Consider the following 21,428-nt stretch of genomic DNA (forward strand, 5'->3'; position numbering starts at 1 on the left):
AGCTATTTTCTGTCATATCAATTGCATCCACTCAGAGTACAAGGAACACATTACTGGATTGTGTGTAAGAATAACATTATCTCACAAATATTGAAAATGGAAAGTTTGCCTCTCTCGCAAGGTTCCAGAAACATGAATTTGAACTTCATTAATCTAAAACGATACATCTTGTCTTTACAGAATTGCTTTGGATGTCGTGGGTATCTACATTCTGGGATGTAATACGACAGGCTAAATCTCTGTTTGATCTGCCACATTCTTCCTAATAAAGATGTTCCTTGCTTTTAGTCAGCTTGAATTTTTTTAGTATAAAACCACTGGCTGCCATCCAGCACACAATTACATCCATCAATTAAATGTGCATTAAGTTGCCGGATCATTCATCTACTATAATCAGGCTATCCAAGGAAAAGAAACCTGAGTTGGGTTGGAGGAAAGAAAATATATTTGTTATATTCCTGCCCCAAATTTCCTCCAAGGAACTCAGGGCAGTGTATGCAATTCCCTCATTTTATTCTTACAAAAAGCTCTGCAAGGTAGATTATGCTGAGTGTGTGTGACTTGGTACAAGTTACCCAGTGTGTGTCATTCCTAGCTCTGGCCTGATGCCACACTGATTCCTTTGAGGATGAACCAGACACTCCCTACAGGTTGATGACCTTGAGAAGCAGGCAGAGCCTCCTGAATTCAATGCTGACGATCCCTTGGGGGGACCTTCAGGTTACTATCTGATGAATAGATAGTCAGAACTGTCAGAGGTGAAACAACCACCCCAGTTCTTGAGAGCACCAGCAGCAACAGCTTTGGGTCCAGGCCAGAGAGCAACGGCATATATACATGTGTACGTGTGTGTGTGTGTGTGTGTGTGTGTGTGCATCTGCATCTTTCCAGAGTCATCAGCCAACTTGTGAATGAACAATCCCTAATGCTCCTTCACTGTCAGCAGCCGTTGAAAGGGTGGGTTGAAAGGCTGGGTTGAAAGGGTGGTTTAAGGGGCCAAAGTATATAAGGCCTCCCTCCCGAGTCTCACAGTTGCTGTAAAAAGCACAGGTCTCTGGCTTCTTGATCATGCTTCTGGTTCCCCTGCCTTGCTGAACTGGGTTGTTTTCCAGGCCTTGCTTCCGGGTCATGTTTTGGACTTGGGCTGATTCTGTGCTTGATCGCGGCCAGCTAATGTTGTATCTTGTACCCTGCTCTCTTGGGTGTCTCAGTAAAGGGCTTTTATCTCCTAGCCCCTGAATGTAAAGCTATACTAAATTTCATGTGCTGCTGAGCTAAACAACTGGACTATGCTAGCTTCTCCTATCATGCCTCGTGTGATGGAGTAACCATTTCTGAAGATGACTAAACTCCTGATCTGCTAAGATGCTCATGCAGATCTTGGGATCTCAGGATCCTTGACAGTAAAATGGATGGAGTTGTGTAATTATGCACTGTAAGTGCGCATGGACACTGTGCCATTATAACAGCTCTTTTAGCTGTTACTGACCATTTTGCTGATTTCAGGACCATTCCAGACTATTGTTCATCATCATTGTAGCATTTATATAGAACTCCTGAGTATTCAAAGTACATTCTGTCCTCTGTTTCAGCTGTTCTTACAACAGTTTAATAGGCTGGCCAAATGAAAAAGAGTATAGGGTTCCTGTATCTCTGATAGTTCTGCTGCATGACAAGCTCCAACTCCTGTAATTTCCCCCCTCTGCACAACTATTAAAAGAGCCTTGCTCTCTTTTCCATCTGGCCACTCTACAGTGTTACTGTAGATTGCAGAGAGGGCAGTGATAGCAATAGTAATAGCTCTCTGGCATTGATGTAACTCAATTATTATGGAGAATCCAGAAAGATTTGTTGTCAAACTGCTGCATTCCCTTGACCACTGCTGTTGGTGACCATTACTGTTTAGAATGATGTACAAGATGGTTAGAAGCTGTGTGAAGCTGACCAAACACCTTAGAGCACATTATTGTACCTGCTGCACGGCAGCAAGGACGGAAAAAAGACTTATTTTGCTTCCTCCAGCACATCTTCAAGTATCTGCTGAGCGAAGCCGCGAGCCATGACCGGAGAGCGCTGACTTCCTTCCTTGAAATTCGGCTGAAAAAACAACCCGTGAGTAATTTGGACTTGGCTTTTAAGAAATTTATCCACTGAATTTGAGACGATCGGGGGATGTGCTAAAGGGAAGTCCGCACCCCCTACCTTGCAGACGATCTAGAGCAACGAAAAAAGAACTAAGCTGGAGTGCCTACCCTGTAAAGGGTGAGTTTTAAAAAAGACAGTAACTTCCAAGATTTGGAAATTTTGAGCAGGAGAGAGGAGTGTTGGATGTTTTATGTTCTGTTGTAAACAACCCCCCCTCCCGGGCCCGGGAGCGTCCTGCTTTGGAGCTGGTTCAAGAAGTGCAGAGTTTGACAGCTGTCAAAGCTGTCAAACGGACTGTTAATAGTGGAAAATTGCTACCTAAGTTACCTCTGGATTAAAAAGAGTTACAATTGATCTAAAATTGTTGGAAATAAAGAAACAATAACAAGACAGAGGACTGTTGGGGAAAAGAATACTAAGTAACCAGATTCCCTCTAGAGGGAATTCTGTGGAATTACAATGGCTGTGGATGGAAAGATACTGGGAGAAATCGAAAGGATGTTTTATTTGGTTGGAATCTTACAAGAGCAGACTACGGCTATGAGTGAACAATTGATGACCTTGACTTCTGAAACAAGTAGTCCTGCTGAATGTAAAGAGGACCTCAATGAGAAAGAATCCACAGCTGAACCAGAAATGATAATAAAAGCAGAGGAGAAGACAAAACAAGAAAGAGAAGAAGTGATGTGGGAAAATATTGAGCAGAAGTTGACGCCTGTGGAATACAAACAAGGAGATTATTGGAGTAAATCTATTATAAATCTACGAAAGATGCAGAAGACGAAAGTGGAGGCCCTGGGAGTCTATGAAATTAAGGAATTTAAAATAAAGAAATATAATTGGGGCCTCCACATAGACTCTGACTTTGACTACCTTCAAGATTCATGCCTTGTGGAAACTCTTCAGCAGCTGTTTGCAAATATGGGAAGAGACTTTGGGTTGATGGTGAAAGAACTCTTTCGAGATGTGATGACTGGCATAAAGGGTTACCAACAAGACCGGCGGAGAGGGACTGAAAGAGACTGGAGGGCCTCGGACGTGAGGAACCCGGGCTAAGAACTGTTATTTTGGACATGATTTGGGAAGGGACGCAAACCGGGGATGGGAGGGAGGGAAAAGTTAAGTTTTAACAACACTCATGATTATGCGATTTGGTTAAAAAGATCATTATTCAAGACAAAATGGGAAATCGATGGAAGGGAATTGAGGTCCAACTTAGAAAAAATTAATTTTGTTTGCTTTTATAAAAGGACTAATATCAGGACAGGGAAATGCTAATTTGCTGACATAAATTTGGAAATGGGGATGCAGGGGAGGGGGTAGGGGGAAGTCAATGACCAGGGTTAGGAAATAATATCTTCGGGAAAGTATATATGTTTGTTGTTGTTTTCTTTTTTTCTTTGTTTATGTGTTTATTTGTTTTTTGTGTTTTTGTTTTTGTCTATATAAAATGTGAAAACCCAATAAAAATTTTATATAAAAAAAAAGAAATGTTTTAATTGAATATATACAAAAAAAATGTAAATTGGCAGGATTACTGCAACAACCTGCTGCTTCATGAGAGTAAATAAAGTAGATGAATAAAAGAATAAGTTAAGTTAATTTAGAATATGCAGGAAATGATAAATATAAATTTAAGGAACTGCAGAAAGAGGAGGAAGGTAGTCGAGTTTTGAACTGTTAAAATGACTGTAAAACTATTGAAACATATATAACTGAAAATCACTTTTTTTAAAAAAAATGTTTTAATTGTTTCAATATGCTAAAGAGACAATAAACTGATTCTTCCTCACACCTGTGCATATCTTTTTACCTTTGCAATATACAGGGGTCATATTTGCAGTATGAAATAAGATCGAGTAAAAAAGATCATAAACTCCCATCCTTCCACCCCCACAATTCACTTCTCCCCAATGTTTAAAAGTTACTTCTGTAGACTGTGTGTTCTTGTCTGTGTGTCTATAAATATGTACACATATATAACTGAAAATCACAAATAATTTTTTTATACACACAGAGAGAGTGCATTCTCCCCCCCTAAATTTTTTTTAGGGGTACTCTCATTTTCCTACTCATATTGAAATACTGCCCCTCAATGAGGTCAAACTTAGATTCCCAAAATGTTTAGGGGTATGCGTACCCCCAGAAAAAAGCACTGTATACGAAAAACCCTGAAAGGGGAGAGGAGACGAAAGAAACCAAGAAGACAGTGGGCGTCCGTTTTCCCTTCTGGAAAGGTTTAAGCCTTGCTGTCCCCCCCCTCCCCATTAAAGCTCATGGGAACACGACTTGCACATATTCCTGGAGGGGCCCCGCGGACGCCCCGGAACAAGCAGCGGGTTAGTTTTCTCCCTGGCAAACGTCAACCTCTGTCAGCGAGGCTGAGCGAGCTGAGCAACGCCTCCCTCCTCCTCCTCCTCCTCCCAGTCTCCACCCCGGCGAGGAGCGCCGTGTGTCACAGAAGCAGCACCACTTGAAGTGGGTGGCGGCGCGTTATCAGCACCCTCCGAAAAGAGCCCGGAACATGTTTGTGCCGGAACCACTGCGCCGCTGGGTTGGGCAGCCAGACGGAGGGGATGACGCGGCTACGAAACGACCAAGGCGAAGAAGCCCTTAGGCCTTGACCTCGAGCGGGAGGCGAAGCGGGGTGATGGCCCGAGGTCAGGCCGCGGCCGCCGCGACGGTGGAGAGCGCGAGGAAGGGCTTTTTGGCTCCGCGAGGGCCGCGCGGCTTCGTCCTCCTCCCGTTCCCGCCGGGCCCCGCCCGCTCCCGCCGTTGCCTAGGAGACTGGAAGCGCACCGGCTCCCTCGCGCCGGGACTCGGGCGGGGCGGCGGCGGCGGCGCGAGCTCGCCGGCGCGGGGCTCCTTCCTGGGAGGCCGGCGCGGGACGGGGCTTCGCTTCCTCAGCCTGGGCGCGGGGGGCCGGTGCCCAGCCGCTGGGGCGCGAGGTGAGAGCGGTTGAAAGGCCAGCCCGGCGGAGCGGAGGGGTCGGGGAAGGGGGCGAGGCTGGGGCTTCACGGCGACTTCTGGGACTCGGTTCTCAGGGCTGCTGTCAAACTCGAGAGGAACGTTTGCCTCTTGAGCGCCGCCCCTGCTTACTTTGGGAATAAAATACGTAAATGTTTGTGAAATGTGTTTTGGTTTCAGGGCCCTGTTTGTTGCCCATCCAGTGCCGGATTTACGTATAAGCTAAAGAAGCTAAAGCTTAGGGCCCCACTCTAATGGGGGGGACTGGATGTACATTTTCAAAATATAAGATAAAAACCAAATAAAACCTACATACAGCAACAGTGTTTTCCCATACAGTATTTTCTACATACAGAAAACAGTGTTTTCTGGGTTTCCTCAGATAGGCTGGGGAAACCCAGCCAGATTTGGGGGGGGGGGGGTATAAATAATAAATTGTTGTTGTTGTTGTGTAGGCTCCTATGATGTAAGTAATTTAAGAAATTCAACACAAAAAACAGCGACAATTCGTTGTTAACAAAGGACAGCTGGACATATAAAGTGCCCCGTTACCTTCAGTAGCTTAGGGCCTCATCAAACCTAAATCCGGCCCTGCCTATGTTGGGTGTTTGTGGTGGGGTTGGGGTTGGATCCTGTAGAATTGTTCGGTAAACCAGGGGAGGGATTTGTAAATTACATATATCAGTATGCTATTGTTCTACTGTTGACACTTAACTACTTTTATGCATTTTCCTTTTTTTTTTTAATTAGATGTGAATATCCATGCATCATATCCACAACTTGAAAACAAGAGTAGTTTTCCCCCATCAGGAAACAGGAAGCTTTATTTTGACACCCATGCCTTTGTATGCCTTCTAGAAGAAAATGGTAATTCTTTTGCAGTGATTGTTAATATGTAAATTGTAAACATTGATATTAGTAACTGTGGATCCCCCCCCCCCGCAAAAAAAATCTGTTTCTCTTCAATCAAAAGTGCAGTCACTTTCTATGCATGTTGTTCTGATTATGGGCATTAGCTCTAACTGAATGAAATCTGGTAACTTCACAAAAATGTTTCCATGCGATAACTGTATTTTCCTCTTCTGTCTGTGCCAGTACTTTCATGTAATTTTTGTGAAACGGTTGAATTTTCCTCATGTTCCAATATTGCAAAACTCTTTGGAGGACTAGATTTATTTATACTGCATTCCTAAACCCCTGCTAATGGGGGACCTCTGAGTACATGTCCGTGATATTATGCTGTTAGATATGTACACTTGTATAGGACATCAAATCTTCATAGAGGCTCTAAAGAAGCTACAATCTTCCATTTTAAACTTCAAGCTGTTCTGTAAATAATTCCTACAGCAGCCTTTGTTTATGTGAATGTTATGTTTCTGTTTAGTTATATATGAAATGTATATAGCTAATGTTTAGCAACATATAGAGGTTTCTTAATTTTGCAATATTCTGTATTCTAGGATTCACTACTCAGCAGTCTGAGATTATTGTGTCTGCTTTAATAAACATCATAAATAACAACATGAATGTGATATACAAGGACATGGTCACAAAAGTGCAACAGGTATAAATGAATGTGGAAATTTCTTAAATATTTATTGTTAATTGCTGTTTTAAAAGCTGGAGCAAAAACAAATCCCTTTGTTGTTAGCAATTACGATATGTCCTTTCTAATAGTTTGATATCACTTCATTTTCTGTCCAGTGCTAAACCCCCTTACCTTTGCTGCACTACACCCAGTCAGGCAATAAGATTCTGACAGCAGTAGCCTGCAGTGACCCTTGGAAAGGGGTGGTTTCAAGGTGGGATGCCAGCAGCTGTGGATCCCCTGAGGGGCTTGATCATTGGTCTCCTCAGCAACGCCAGTGTATGGTCTGGCTACTGATGTAAAAATGCCCAGGCATGAACTGAATAGACTGCCTGAGTGCAAGTAACCTGTAGCTTTCCGGATGGTGTTGGATTCAAGCTCCAATCAGCCTCTGCTAGCATGGACAATGATGAGGAACAATGGACATCTGGAGGGCCACGGGTTCCCCACACCTGACCTAGTTCATTGTGCAGTATGGTCTAGATGCTACTGCACAATAAAAGTTCTCCCTTTCCACCCATATTATCCCCATCCTTCTCTTCCTCTGAACATTAGCTGGGAAGACTAGGAAAAACAGGGCTCTCTTTGAGTTTGGTTGGGTGCTGGATGAAACCTTCAGACAGAGCAAATACTGGAGTACTAGTTGCTTAAAAGATTTGCTGTACAGTAGAGGAAAATATCTTATTGGCATTGGTGATATTAGACTGAAGTAATTTTTTTCTTTTAAAGGAAATTGCTCTTCAGCAGATAATGTCTCATATTGGTGGTGTGAAAAAAGACATGATTATTTTGGAAAAGAGTGAATTTTCAGCACTTCGAGCAGAAAATGAGGTAAAGGCAAACATTCTTGATAAAACATCCAGGTCTATTTATCCAACATACATTGGATAAGATTGTGAACCCCCTCAACCCACATCTAGCAGTAAGGGGAAATATTGTAGTTACTGCATTTTAATTAACCTTTGATTTAGTAAAGCATTTGGGATGCTTGGAAGAGGAAATATCACAGTAAAAGCAAGACTAGAAACCAGTATGTGGAGATGGCTTTTGAATTTAACAGGAACAATTTATTGGGTACAATGTAGAGAAAGTGAGTTGAATACAATCCTTGCAAAATAGGCAAAGTTGTTCACTGATGATGGAGATATTATCTTTGGAATTCCAAAGTCTCCACTTGCTTAGACCCTCTGTAACATCAAAACAACCAATATGTATGCATTAGTATTTTTGTATTTTGTACTTATGTAGTTTTAACATGTATTCTCTCTCTTTTTAATGCAAAAATAAAAAAGAAAATAAAACTTCAACTTTACCAGCTAAGAAAGCAAGTAATGGTAAGATTTTTTGGACTTGAATAATATAACTACACTGAACATAATATTCTAGTTAACCATGTCTGATCTTTCTGTAAGAAGATATTTTAAGACTACCACTGCTTTTGAACAAGTGTCAAAGGTGATGTTCTCGACTAGCTACCTGCTAATCCAGGAAGGAGCACAACACATGCACAATGCTAGATTCAGGATTTTTCTCCTGGGTGACACCTATGTACAGCATTAGTCTAGAAAACTGATCCACATAAAAGACGACTACAGGGGATGGGCTTATGACCCATCGTAGCTGCTTTCTTTTGAGCCAACATACGAAATGGAAAAAATCTTATCTGGCTTTCTTTTTAATCCAGTGTTTCCCAAACGTTTTTGGGCAACGGCACACCTGTTTACCGGAAAAAAATCTCGCGGCACACCACCATTAAAGCCCCGCCCCGTGACGTCAGCGCGCAGCGTCACGCCGGGAGGGACGCACAAAAGTGAACGTTTTTTCCCTTCCCCTTGCCGGGGTGGGAGGAGGCAGCAGAGCGAGGGACTGAGGGACGGCGGCAGCTGAGGCGGCGGCGGCTGTTGTGGTGGTGGCGGCGATAGCGGGCGGAGGAGGAGCCGTCGCCGGGAGTTGCTGCTGCTGCTGCTGTTGCTGCTGCTGCCCGGACATGCCGGCCTCCTCCTCCTCCGCTGTCTCGCGCTCCTCCCTTTTGCGCGCGCTGTCCCGCCGCTCGGCACCACCACCGCGGAGCCGCCCCCGGCTCGACGCGGATCCTCGCCGCCGCCGCCGCCTCTCACCGCCCGACTCGCCCGCCTCCCTCCCACGGCACACCAGCCGGTGTCTCACGGCACACTAGTGTGCCGCGGAACACCGGTTGGGAAACACTGTTTTAATCCAAGCTGGAGAAGTTGGGTTCATAATACTTATCTCTCCCTTTGAGACTAACCCAATCTTCTTTCTGGGCCTGAGGCTGGTGAACTTCAGCAGTATCTCTATTTATAGTATTTTTATACTGATTTTCAGACCAGACCTTTCAGAGCAGTTTACATAAGGTTTTGATTGCTGTTTTTAAAGTATAATACAACAAAAACAGGATAATGGATCATAAAAGAACTAAAAGCCTAATGAAATGGATTTTAAAGCGCAATAAAACAGAGCTAATTCTCTCATCCCTAGACACATGCAGTCCTGTGGCCTGAGGTTTGGGGTAGTTATTGTTGAGAGGTAGAGCATGGCAATAGCAACCATCTTTCTTGAGACAAGCATGTGCATGAAGGGATGCCCTTTGGATGTGCTCCCTTGCCCTCTTTTAGTTCACTTCTTTGTCTTCCTTTCTGTATTATTGCTCTGCTCTTGTCACGCCACTTTCTTCAGTTAAGTTCTCAATGTAGCCTGTATCCCCTTTGGGGATCAAAATGTTTTTTTTTTGGGGGGGGTAATGAAAACACTTTAATTGTATAAAACAGTGGAATTTCATGAACTCCTGTTTATGTGTAGTCTGTTGTGCACCTTTATGGTGGCATTGCGGTTTGTTGGAACCATTGTTCAGGTGTTAAACTATAAAATACCATCTCACTGAGCTGAACCATTTATAGCTGCTAAATAAGTAACTTGCTGACTGGTGTTTCTGTAACTGAGGTAACAGGAAGTTGTATAATAGCTGCAGTCACTGTGTTTTGAGCTCAGAATTATGGCAGCTAATTTCTAAAGTTGGATGACTTTTTGTTAGAAAGATAGACCCTCACTAGCTGTATTGATACCAGGATCTAGAGTCACCTATACTTTTTATAAACATTTGAGTATAGTTCCCAGTTAGGCACTTTTGCAGTCCTCGGTATTGCGGTAGTTCAGTTGCAGAAAGAGCTTGGTAGGGTTGAATTCCTCCCCACTCCCAAACATCTGAAATAAACCAGTACAGTGGTACCTCGCAAGACGAATGCCTCGCAAGACGAAAAACGCGCAAGACGAAAGAGTTTTCCATTTTTTGAGTCGTTCCGCAAGACGAATTTCCCTATGGGCTTGCTTCGCAAGACGAAACGTCTTGCGAGTTCTTGCGAGTTTGTTTCCTTTTTCTTAAAGCTGCTAAGCCGTTAATAGACGCTACGCCGCTAATAGCCGCTAAGCCGCTAATAGTCGTGCTTCGCAAGATGAAAAAACCGCAAGACGAAGAGACTCGCGGAACGGATTAATTTCGTCTTGCGAGGCACCACTGTATAGGCAATGATGGACAGCTAAAAACAGTAGTGCTTTACTTAAGAAATTAAGAATTTGTATGTCTATTTATTGTTTAATCTTTCTGTAGGATGAAGTTTCCAAAGTTCGTACAGATAGCAAACTAGATTTCAACTTGGAAAAGAGCAGAACAAAAGAATTGGTATGTAGTCTTTCTTTAAGATTTATTTATGTATTACATTTATATTCCATTTTTTCCCACCAAGGAGCTCAAAGGAGGAGTACGTGGTCTCCTCCCTGCACACAATTTATCTTCACAACAACCCTGTGAGGGAGGGTTAGGGTGACAGTAATTGACCCAAGGTCACCCAGTCAGCTTCATGGCTGAGTGGGAATTTGAACCCTGGTCTCCCAAGTCATAGTCCAACACTAACCATTACACCACACTGGTTGTTCAGGAAAGGTTGTTCAGAAACTGCCATGCTGTATAACTTTAGACAAAGTATTATTTTTAATCTGTTAGCCTTTTTGCATTAAGAATTATAGCAGTCATCTGTGGGAATGGTGGTGTAGTGTAGAGTGTTTAGACATAATGCTGGATTTAAAACAAGATTCGTTTGTAGAATGTCAATCTCTTGCAAAATATGAAAAAAAAATTGACATGTTTACATTTTAGGATCTTGATGAGTGTTTCGTAACACTGAACTCTGTCAGTACTGCATTTTTTTAAATAAGAAAACTTGTCTTTTGCCATCCTGTAAATGCTTCATAACAAGCAATGTCCAAAAATAACCTCTGGCACGTATTGAGGAGCATTTGTAATTCTTTGTAGGTTTGTAAGCGTTGAATGTTAAATCTCAACAGCTGATATTTTGGGTGATGGTTAACTTGCTATCTTTGCATGGCCATCACATGGGGGTAGGGAAACACACACAGGGTCAAATGCAGCCTTCCAGACCTCTTCATCTGGCCCATTGAACTCTGTCCAGACAATGCCCCTCTTCTCTCCCCCCCCCCCAGCCTTACCTCTCATCAGCAACCCTCCTCAAGTACTTTTGCCTGGCTAGATTGTGTCCTTTAACTGTAGGTCTTCTTGCTTCTCTGGATGGTGAGTGTAAATATAAACTTCTGATTTTTGTATAGCTGGGAGGTAGCCTGCTGTATAAAAAAGCAAAACACCTGTTGCCCTGCCCGCTTTTGCCTTTGGCCATGCCACCTTTGTCATGTGAGTCATGTGAGGGAACATGGCCCTTGCTCTGAATAAGGTTTTCTACCTCTGACACAAAAGAATCAGAGAATTGTAGAGTTGGAAGGGGCCCTAAGGATCATCTAGTCCAACCCCCTCTAATGTAGGAATTTGCAGCTGAGCCAGACAGAGATCAAATCTACAACCTTGGTATTATCAGCACCATGCTCTAACCAACTGAGCTATATTGCAATGAGCAGTAGAAGTTGTTCCAGTAAGACTGGAAGGTGGGTTGACATTCATAGTGTTAATGAAAGATGCACATGAATGAAGGGTGTTGGTTATTTTACACGGAAGGTAATCCATTGTTCTTAAATTTCAGTATTCGCTTAATGAGAGGAAACAGTTGAAAATGAGAACAGAAGTAGTGGAATTGGTAAGAATGCTGAACTTAACGCTCAATCAGGGTAATAGTCCTCTTCACATCTGTTGTATAGGCTTACATGCATACCACCATTATGGGAATGGCATTAAAATATCTGTGTGGTAGAAGTAGAAATAAGTGCAAAATGGCAGTTAACTGATGCTTAAAGTTTGATAGTGAATTTCTGTTAAAACCATGTAAGCACAATGGGTTGAATCGAACGCTGCTGGGTGTGTGAGCAGAATGGACTTCTCCTAGGTCTATGCTGGATTCAACTCAATATGAAACATGAAGCTTAGATGGGACTGAAGCATGCAAAACTAGAAGAGTAATTTTATGCACAGTCAGCCTTAATTTTTTTGTATATTTCAGAATTTTGGATTTGGACAAATATCTTAGGTATTTGCTTGTGAATTAAGCCCAGTAAGTTAGTGCAGTACTGTACATGTTCAAGTATATTTTAACTCACCAGATTAATTCATAATACAAACATACTGTATTTTTCCGTCTATAAGACACCCCCATGTATAAGACGCCCCCTATTTGGGGGGACTTCGATTAAGAAAATGGGGTGAGATGGCCCCCATGTATAAGACGCTCCAAAATTTTGGACATTGTTTTTTAAGGGAAAAAATCTAGTCTTATACATGGAAAAATATGGTATATCCACTAGCAATATGAATGAAAACCTCACAGATTTTTGAGGGTTTCTAGTAAAAAATATTTGAAGTGAATGTGGCTGGTCACCTAACTACACACTTACCCTGACTTCTATAAAAGATCCCAATGAAACATATAATTATTTGAAGTAGCCATGTTTTGAGATATGAATAGAGAAAAAGCATAATCCATCTGGTGTGCTTCTGTTGTCAGTGGCTTAGCCTCAACGTGCTGTTTACAATTCTACCTTTTTCTCTTGGGAGCTACCTGTAGCCTGAATAACACCACCATCGTTCCTTTTGCATTTACTGAGCCTTTGGGGGCATATAGAAGGAGGCATAATTGCAGATAGTGTGCTTTACTTGGCACTGTCTCTGTTTGAACATGAGATGCTTTAAGTATGTGGGAAGGATGCTTTTATGTGTGTGAAAATAAATAAAATTGGGCTTGTTTCTGCTTGTTCAGTATTTGCGTGTAGGAAGCATTTATTACAATCAAACTAGCCAACAATGAAAATTTTTAAAAAAACATTCTTTCTTTAAAAATCTGAGCATGCAGGTTCAGTTTTAATTACATTTACTCTGAAGTATCTCCCATTTGAGATTAAAAGAGATTACGCCCAAAACAAATGACTTAAAATTGCAGCCATAAATAAATGATCTACTGCATCTGTTTCAGACAGAAGGTGAGATTTGCCTAAGGAACCCTGGCACACAAACTTACACAGCAGGGTTTCCCCACTTCTCCTCCTGCATTCCCTTCCCCCCAAAAAATTGGCTTGCAGGGATTTAGAGAGCCCCTGGAACAATGTAAAAGGAAGGATGAAAGCTGGAATGCTTGTGCAGATGAAACATTCAAAAAAGTGTAACCTTTAAACCTGCCCAGAGAATCTTTTTTCAGCTCAGCTTGGAGATAGTGGAGGTTGAAGCGGGGGCATTTTTCCATGTGTAACATGCACTTCCATCCATCAGCTACAGCCCTTCCCCTTAAAAAGTGCTCTTGCTATAACAGCAACATTCACATTGGGTAGGATGGGAGAAAACATTTATAAGTTGCTATAAAATTCGGACATGAGGATGCAGAAAGGGGAGGTATGGGGAAGTCCGAGGAAAGAAGTTTATGAAAGGACATTATGAAATTATATTTGTTTGTTTGTTTGTTTTATTTATGTTTGTTTGTTATAAAAACTTTTGTAAAACCAATAAAAATTTTATTAAAAAAAAAAAAACATTCACATTGGGGTGGGGGTGTTACTCCATCCATATATAGAAACATTTTAACTGCTTAGGTTCTTATTTGGTTTTTGGGTATTCTCCGAGAAAGCTAATTGGATGATACTACTAGGTTAGCCACACAAGCTATATAGTGGAGCGGGGGGAGCCTCTGACCCATTGGCTAAAGATACTCTGCCATACTGGACTTTCCCCAGCTCACAGTCCTCAGTGTTCCTGTTCTAACTATCATGCTGGCAAAACAGTGTGTGTTATCCCTGTTTTGTGAGGCCAGTCAGCTTCAGTGTTGAGTGGTAGAAGTGGCTTCACTCCTGCAGTGGCGTCTAGAAGTAGATCACATTGGTGAAGCAACGACAGAGTGCTTTGCTCTGCTTTGCTGGCCTGATTGCCTATTGCTTCCATCCCGCAAGGTGAGAAGGAAATCCCGTTTCTTACTGCACAGCATGGAAGTGAGGTTTGTGTGTCTTAGCAGACGTGACTTTTTAAGCTAATTCCCAAGTGGACTGGAGAGAATCTACCAATAAGTATCCAACCATAATATAATGTTGGACACAAGCAACTGGCAGAGTATTGCAGAAAATAAAAACCTTGCCTTCAGTAGAAAAAAAGAGTTTTGGGGAGGGGAAAATTGCAGAAGCAGCCCAAAGACGACTGAGCATGTATAGTGGACATGGAATACTGCCTGCCTTTTGGAGAGAGGGAACAGAAGATCATGGTGAGAGAGAGTGCAATGGAGGAGCTGGAATGCTGAAGGGGGAGCCACATTTTGTTAGATGGTCTCACTCTGTTAAAAGTTACAGTACTGTATTGCTTTTTAGAGATGTGAATGCAGTGTTTAAACTGTATTGAGATATTGTTCCCTTTTTTCTCTTTTTTAAAGCATGCCCAACAGGATAGAGCTTTAACACAGACGTACAGGAAAATAGACACTGAAGTTGCAGGCCTGAAAACAATGCTTGAATCGCACAAACTTGACACCATTAAATATTTAGCAGGTATGTAGTTCTGTCATGGTGCAGATGCTTAGTAACTGTCTCAGTTGTCTGGTACTCATATGCACGTGTTTCATATTCTTTGTATCAAGTGTGACGGCTTTTGGTGTCTAAGAGTTACTAATTATCTAGTGGAGTTGTATCCATTGATTTTAGAACACGGATACCTCTGGTTAGTATCTGCATATTAGCATCTTTTGCTGCTGTTGTGTGCACCTGGAAAGCTTGGAAAGCCAACACCACGCTGATCCTTTTAATCTTCTTTCCACACTAGTGCAAGGAAAAGTCTAGGGTAGGGGCACACACATAAGAGCAGGCACAGCAAGCCCCACGACTCTTTTGCCAGGGGCACGTGCCCCATCTCGCCCCTGCCCCCTTGATCCAGCCTGAATCATGCAAATCCTATCAGTTTCCATGTTGTCTAACAGTGCAGGCAAGATCCAAGTAAAATGATTAAGTGTTAAAAATACTTTTCTTTAGCCAGACTTTCATTTTCAAAAGGATTAAAATCTGACAATATGCATTCTTTCTTCTCCACCCTTATTTTCTTCCAGGTTCAGTATTTACATGCCTTACAGTCGCACTGGGGTTTTACCGTTTATGGATATAACAAAGCATCTCTCTTGAAAGGACTTGTACTGTCTTGCCTTACCAAAAAAACAAAAAACCCCACAACCCTACGAAAAAGTATTGTCACTTTATTGAAATAATGCAGTCTTTACTTCAGAGTCACTGCCATTTTATTTATTTGTTTAGACTACAGAATGTAGCCAAAGAATGTGCCTCAGAACAAATGTAAGTACTGAAATACTGATAGAAACATAGCCTGGAATCACAGGCAACTGTATTTTGCACATCAGAGCCCACTCATCTAAATTTTTGTGTGTCTCTGGGCTATTGTAAAACTAAAATGTCAGGTTATAAACATATCAAGCATGATAAGTTATAGTAGAATGTACTAGGGTTTTATATGTCAAGTACCAAGGGAGGAATAAGCATTCTTTTTGACATCATTCCTTCAGAGGTGAAAAATTATTCAATTAAATTGCAAGTAATCTTTCCACTAGTGTTGATAAAACACTATGGGTGGAATTCAACATCACACTTTTCCAGTCGTTCTATCTGTGCAATTGTTCCAGTCTGCCAGCTGGAACAATGCCTCCCCCTCTCCACCCCACACACTTACTGTTTGGGAATTCTCCTGGTCTCCCCAGAACCAATTTTGGGGATCACAGGGAGAGGGTGGGGGAAAGCCCCATTGTGCAAACAAAAATCCTAGCACAGGGCTTCCACAGATGGGGCTGGTTAGTTGAATCACACCCATTGTAAATATTTTATTGTACTTTAATAGATTGACAGGTTTTATTGTGGTCTGCTGTTGTAAAATTCTGTCCAAATAATAATGTTTTACGAGCAGATGTAGAAATATGTTCATAAGCAAATGCCAAAGAAACGATAGACTAGAAACCACCACATGCTAGCCGTTACCTTGATATAAAAGTGGAAAAAATAAAGCTCAGTGAGATACATGAGCTTTTTATATAGGCACTGAAAATTTCTTGGTTGATAGAAGAGAGTGGCCTCCATTCAAAAATTTACGAAAAATAAGGTAGAGTTCATTGAGGGAAAATAAGAAGCAGATAGTGCAGTCTTATACATATCTACTTAAAAGCACTTAGAAGGCATTTTGGTAAGTAAGCAGTGTATAAAGTAGTGATAATCATATTAATAGTAAGTTCTGATGAGATCATTGGAGCATGAAAGCAAACTCAGATGCAGCTCAGTAGTAGGAAAATTCACTAGAATGATTGTCTTATTTTGTGGGGTGTCTTGAACAGTTTGAAAATATTAATAAGTACTTCCTAGTGTTATTATTGAGGAATATCTATATGTAGACTAATGGCTGATGAATGTAACCTTTTTTTAGAGCAAGCCATTCTAAATAATAATAAAAAATGCAGTAGAACTGGGAATTGCAGCTAGAACATATTTTTTAGGTCACAGTTCTCAAATACTTACCTGAAAATTAGTTCCACTGAGATTAGGAGAACAGACTTGCATATAATTGCTCTGACCCAGAGACACTTGTGTACAAACTGCCTGCAGAGACTTTTGGAATTTTTTGAAAGTTGCTTTTGCGAAGAAAGCAACTAAAATATGATTAATAATAATAATTCAGTGCTCTGATAATCTTACTGTTAGATTACTGCAATACGTGGGGCTGCTTCTGAAAATGGTTTGAAAACTTCAGTTAGTGCAGAATTCAGCAGCCAGGTTGCTCACCGGGACAAGATGGTTTGAGCATATTACTCTGCTCCTGGTCCAGCTGCATTGGCTACCAATTAGTTTCTGGGCCCAATTAAAAGTCCTGGTTTTGACCTATAAAGCCTTAAACAGCTCAGGACCGCAATACCTCAAGAACCGCCTCCTTCCATATGAACCTACCTGGACCCTGAGATCATCTTCTGAAGCCCTTCTACGTGTGCCTCCTCCACGAGAGGTCCAGAGGATTGCAACACGAGAACGGGCCTTTTCTGCAGTGGCTCCCCGTTTGTGGAATGCTTTCCCCAGGGAGGTTCGCCTGGTGCCTTCATTATACACCTTTAGGCGCCAGGCTGAAACTTTCCTCTTTAACCAGGCGTTCAGTGCCCTTTTAAAATGTGTTTTTTGGGGCGGTAGTTATTGGGTTGTTTTTGTTTTTATTTTGATTCTATGTTTTTATATTGTGATTTTAGCCTGCGAACCACCCTGAGACCTGCGGGTATAGGGCGGTATACATATTTAATAAATAATAATAACAACAATAATAATACAGAATAGATACATCCCCGAACAGAAAGAAATACATGGAATGGGCCGTAAGAGTTTCCTGGGGTAAGCACTTAGTGTTCTTCTTCAGGCTTTCTGTAGCGGCACCTCCCAATACCACTCATTTTCTATGCTTAACCATCCCCGTTTTAGGGACTGAAATGTTAGCACTGCCAGGTCGGGGAAACCAAACCAGGTCGGGGAACAGCGGTATGGCGGCGCTGCGCCTCCCCGCTGTCCCCCGAGCTTGTGGGGCTGGCCGATGTCTGCTCGGCGCGAGGGGCGCTCTGCTTCAGCGCGCTTCTCGCGCTGGGTGGCAGGCTGCTATCCGCAGCCTAGGGAGCCCTGCAGGAACTCCCGCGGGCTCCCCAGGCTTGCTCATAGCTTCCTGAAGCCTGGAGAGCGAGAGGGGTGGGTGCGCACCGACCCCTCTCGCTCTCCAAGCTTCAGCGAAAGCCTGTATTCGCCCCATAGGACCCACACAGATTTCCCCTTCATTTTTGGAGGGGAAAAAGTGCGTCCTATAGGGCGAAAAATGTGGTACTTAGTTTGCTTCAATACATGCCCCCCCCCCCAGTTTAGTTACTGTATAGTGACTTTATTGTTGGCTGCTACTTTTAACATTTTAATTAACATTTAAAAAGCAGTAAAATAGACAAGCAGGATTTGCTAAATAATACAAGTGACTATTCAACATGCCAAAAAAGTAAGCACTGAAGATATTGACCTCTTTTTTGTTGTTGCCAATATGCTGCATGCACAATGGGTTTTTTAAAAAGAATTACGTAACTGCAACCTGATCCAAAGCCTCTTTATATTGTAAGCTGATATATTGTACAAGCACTTCCAACTAAATTCCATCTAATATAAACCAGTGGCAAAGAATATTTTGTAATCAGATATCTTCCTGGACCAAGATACCCTAAAAAGCTTACTTGGTTATGGTTTAGTTCTAGTTAATATAAATCCTTCATATTTAAGCTTAACAGTACCTATGATCCTGTATGTAGCTGTTTAGAATTATATCCCATTGATTTCAGTGGAATGTACTTTTGAGCAAGATGCTTAAAATCACACCCTGGTGTCCCATGGAAGTTTGGGGATTTTGTGTGACCTGATTCCAAGTAACCAATTTTAACACTGGGATCTACATTGATTTTTAGAATATTGTACTGAATTACATTAGAAGCTTACTTTGTTATAGAGGGGTGGGGGAGATTAATATTTTTATCTTTAACACTGTCTTGGTGTGTGTATGTGTTAGATAACTGCATCATGTTTATTTTCTTCCAGAACCTTGTGATCCCAAGTAAGCATTGAGGTTCTGAGATATAAATGGGGATGGAAGGATAACAGTTTATTGCTTCATTGGCATTTTTAATGAGATCCTCTGTGCTTTCCCGCTCCTTTTCTATACTTTGCTTTCTGTGCTGATACTAAAGCACCTTAATCCACATGGACCCAAAAAGTTTACCCTGCGTTGTTTAGATAATCAACTTAGGTTGCTTCTTTTCTCTGTTTATTTAAACAAGCTTTATTGCAAGCAAAGATGCAGCTACCAAGCCCTGATGTATTGTCTCTTACTTTCCAAAATGGTGTGTAAGGTTCATGTGTGAAAACCACAGGTTTAGTAAACAGATGTTTAATGGTTAAACCTGTGTTTTGAGAATTATACTGCATATCTATGGAGGCAGTGAGAGATTTTACTTTCTTGGGCTCCATGATCAGTGCAGATGGTGACAGTAGTCACGAAATTAAAAGACGCCTGCTCCTTGGGAGAAAGGCGATGGCAAGCCTAGACAACATCTTAAAAAGCAGAGACATCACCTTGCCAACAAAGGTCCGTATAGTAAAAGCCATGGTTTTCCCAGTAGTGATGTATGGAAGTGAGAGCTGGACCATAAAGAAGGCTGATCGCCGAAGAATTGATGCTTTTGAATTATGGTGCTGGAGGAGACTCTTGAGAGTCCCATGGACTGCAAGAAGATCAAACCTCTCCATTCTGAAGGAAATCAGCCCTGAGTGCTCACTGGAAGGACAGATCGTGAAGCTGAGGCTCCAATACTTTGGCCACCTCATGAGAAGAGAGGACTCCCTGGAAAAGACCCTGATGTTGGGAAAGATGGAGGGCACAAGGAGAAGGGGACGACAGAGAATGAGATGGTTGGATGGTGTTCTTGAAGCCACTAGCATGAGTTTGATCAAACTGCGGGAGGCAGTGGAGGACAGAAGTGCCTGGCGTGCTCTGATCCATGGGGTCACGAAGAGTCGGACACGACTAAACGACTAAACAACAACAACAACAACTGCATATCTATATATATAGAGAGAGAAAGGTTAGAAACATGGATTGACTTAATGCCAGAATATTTCTTTGTGAAATAAACTTTTACAAATGAATATATTATTCAGGATAATGTGGTCTTTTTGCTTAGTATTATATACTGTCTGTATCTTCCCCGACTTAGTGCCCTTCAGATCATTTGGATTACAGTATCCATCAGAACCAGTCAACATCTCCAATAGTTATAGGAATGACAGAATTTTTGTTGTCCAATCCAATCCACTTTTATTCTACTAGCCATTGGCCATGACAAATCCAAATCAAAAATAATTACAAGCAAAGGGAAGCCTCACCAAAATATCTGCAGGACACCAGTTTGGGAAAGGCTGGACTTGATTTAATTTGGAATTTAAATTCCTTGTATCTATATCTCCCTAGAATTCTCATCACTTTGTGTGCATAATGTAGGTTTACATACTTCTACATACTTTTGCTGTGGTGAAATCTATAAAGTTGATTTCTATTCCATATTCCAAATGCATATGTTCATTTTAGGAGAGCAAAGCAAATATTTTTTTTTTAACCCAAGCCTTTTAACTTCCCATTTAAATTTTCAGTACAAACTATTAATTTGTCTCCGTTGAGAGCTGAGAGATGCTGGGGAAATGTGATGTTGAAGTCTTTCCCCAACTCTGGTGCTCATGCCACTCCTGTCCTTTACAGGGCTTGCATTTAACTTAGGAAAAATGGTGCCCCTCCAGAAAGGGCAGATAGACTAATTGCCATTTGGTGTGGAGCTTCATACTTAGTGTTCCAGTTTTATCTCTTTGTGTTCCATTTGTGCTCCAGGTTTATCATTTTGCTCAGAAGCAAGAACTGCAGAGGGGCTGGACAAGAGTAATGAATGCAAGTTGTGCAAGATCTGTTCTGGCAGATCCTGTCTATGGTCCATTTTAGTTCAATTGAATTAAAGCACATGGTGGGATATGAAAGTTTTTCTGAAAAACTGAAGCATTGGAATTGCAATAGATAAAAGTAAGGATCAAATTTTCCAGCTGGTTAACTTGTTGGCTCAGTAGTGATGTGCTCCTCATTAGAAACATATGGGACTGTGAAAACTTGGTAAACACGAAGCAAGGCAGACATGGGGAACCTGTGTCCTTCAGATGTTGCTGGACTTCAACAACTCCAGCCAGCATAGTGACTGGTCAGGAATTACCAAGCCCAAGAGTAAGATGTATAACTGAATAGTGTATTCAAACATATTGAATATTGTGCAGTGCTGTATGTACATTATTACTCTGTTGACCTATTACTTGCATTTTCCATAGTAACACTGAAGACAGGAATGCTTGAGAAAATGTTCCTACACTCTATGGAGGGAAAGCGAGTATTGACTTGCACTGTAATAACAAAGCACCCCCCTTGGTTGAATGGTTCTACTTAATCTGTGCCACTGCCACCATTCAGACTCTCCTTTCCGCTAAACCCTTACCAATAACCTTGTAACTGTGGGGTACAAGCATAGTACAAAACCTGTCATATACAAATGCTATATTTAACAAAGGTATGTATGTTTATTACAAAGTTAGGACAAGCTTATCTGACTATTTTAAATAGTACTGTATGATTAAATGAGTATGAACCATG

At 41.7% G+C, this 21,428-nt stretch overlaps 1 protein-coding gene across 3 annotated transcripts; it reads left to right on the forward strand.

Annotated features, from left to right (window-relative positions):
* The first annotated feature begins 4,663 nt into the window (after positions 1–4,663).
* On the forward strand, positions 4,664–21,428 carry MCUR1 (mitochondrial calcium uniporter regulator 1). Of its 3 annotated transcripts, none has more exons than XR_014222706.1 (10): positions 4,664–5,093; positions 5,863–5,979; positions 6,573–6,676; positions 7,430–7,531; positions 7,993–8,034; positions 10,323–10,394; positions 11,761–11,814; positions 14,575–14,689; positions 15,241–15,481; positions 21,110–21,428. XR_014222706.1 is itself a non-coding variant. In XM_082235031.1 (9 exons), the coding sequence occupies exons 1-9, from the start codon at positions 4,796–4,798 to the stop codon at positions 15,294–15,296; spliced, it is 960 nt and encodes a 319-aa protein (XP_082091157.1). In that variant the 5' UTR covers positions 4,664–4,795; the 3' UTR covers positions 15,297–16,632. The 3 variants fall into 3 exon arrangements, 1 of the variants encoding a protein (XP_082091157.1); XR_014222707.1 differs by having other exon boundaries at positions 15,241–15,373; XM_082235031.1 differs by lacking the exon at positions 21,110–21,428 and having other exon boundaries at positions 15,241–16,632.

The sequence above is a fragment of the Podarcis vaucheri genome (assembly GCF_965113315.1).
Source record: "Podarcis vaucheri genome assembly, chromosome: 8".
Classification (NCBI taxonomy): Eukaryota; Metazoa; Chordata; class Lepidosauria; order Squamata; family Lacertidae; genus Podarcis; species Podarcis vaucheri.

Bases quoted from the DNA above. Each gene is read 5' to 3' on its own strand.
- MCUR1 (XM_082235031.1), top strand. From the start codon at position 4,796: ATGGCCCGAGGTCAGGCCGCGGCCGCCGCGACGGTGGAGAGCGCGAGG. The intron at 8,035-10,322 runs GTAAGATTTTTT...ATCTTTCTGTAG, and splicing joins AGCTAAGAAAGCAAGTAATG to GATGAAGTTTCCAAAGTTCG. The intron at 11,815-14,574 runs GTAAGAATGCTG...TCTTTTTTAAAG, and splicing joins GAACAGAAGTAGTGGAATTG to CATGCCCAACAGGATAGAGC.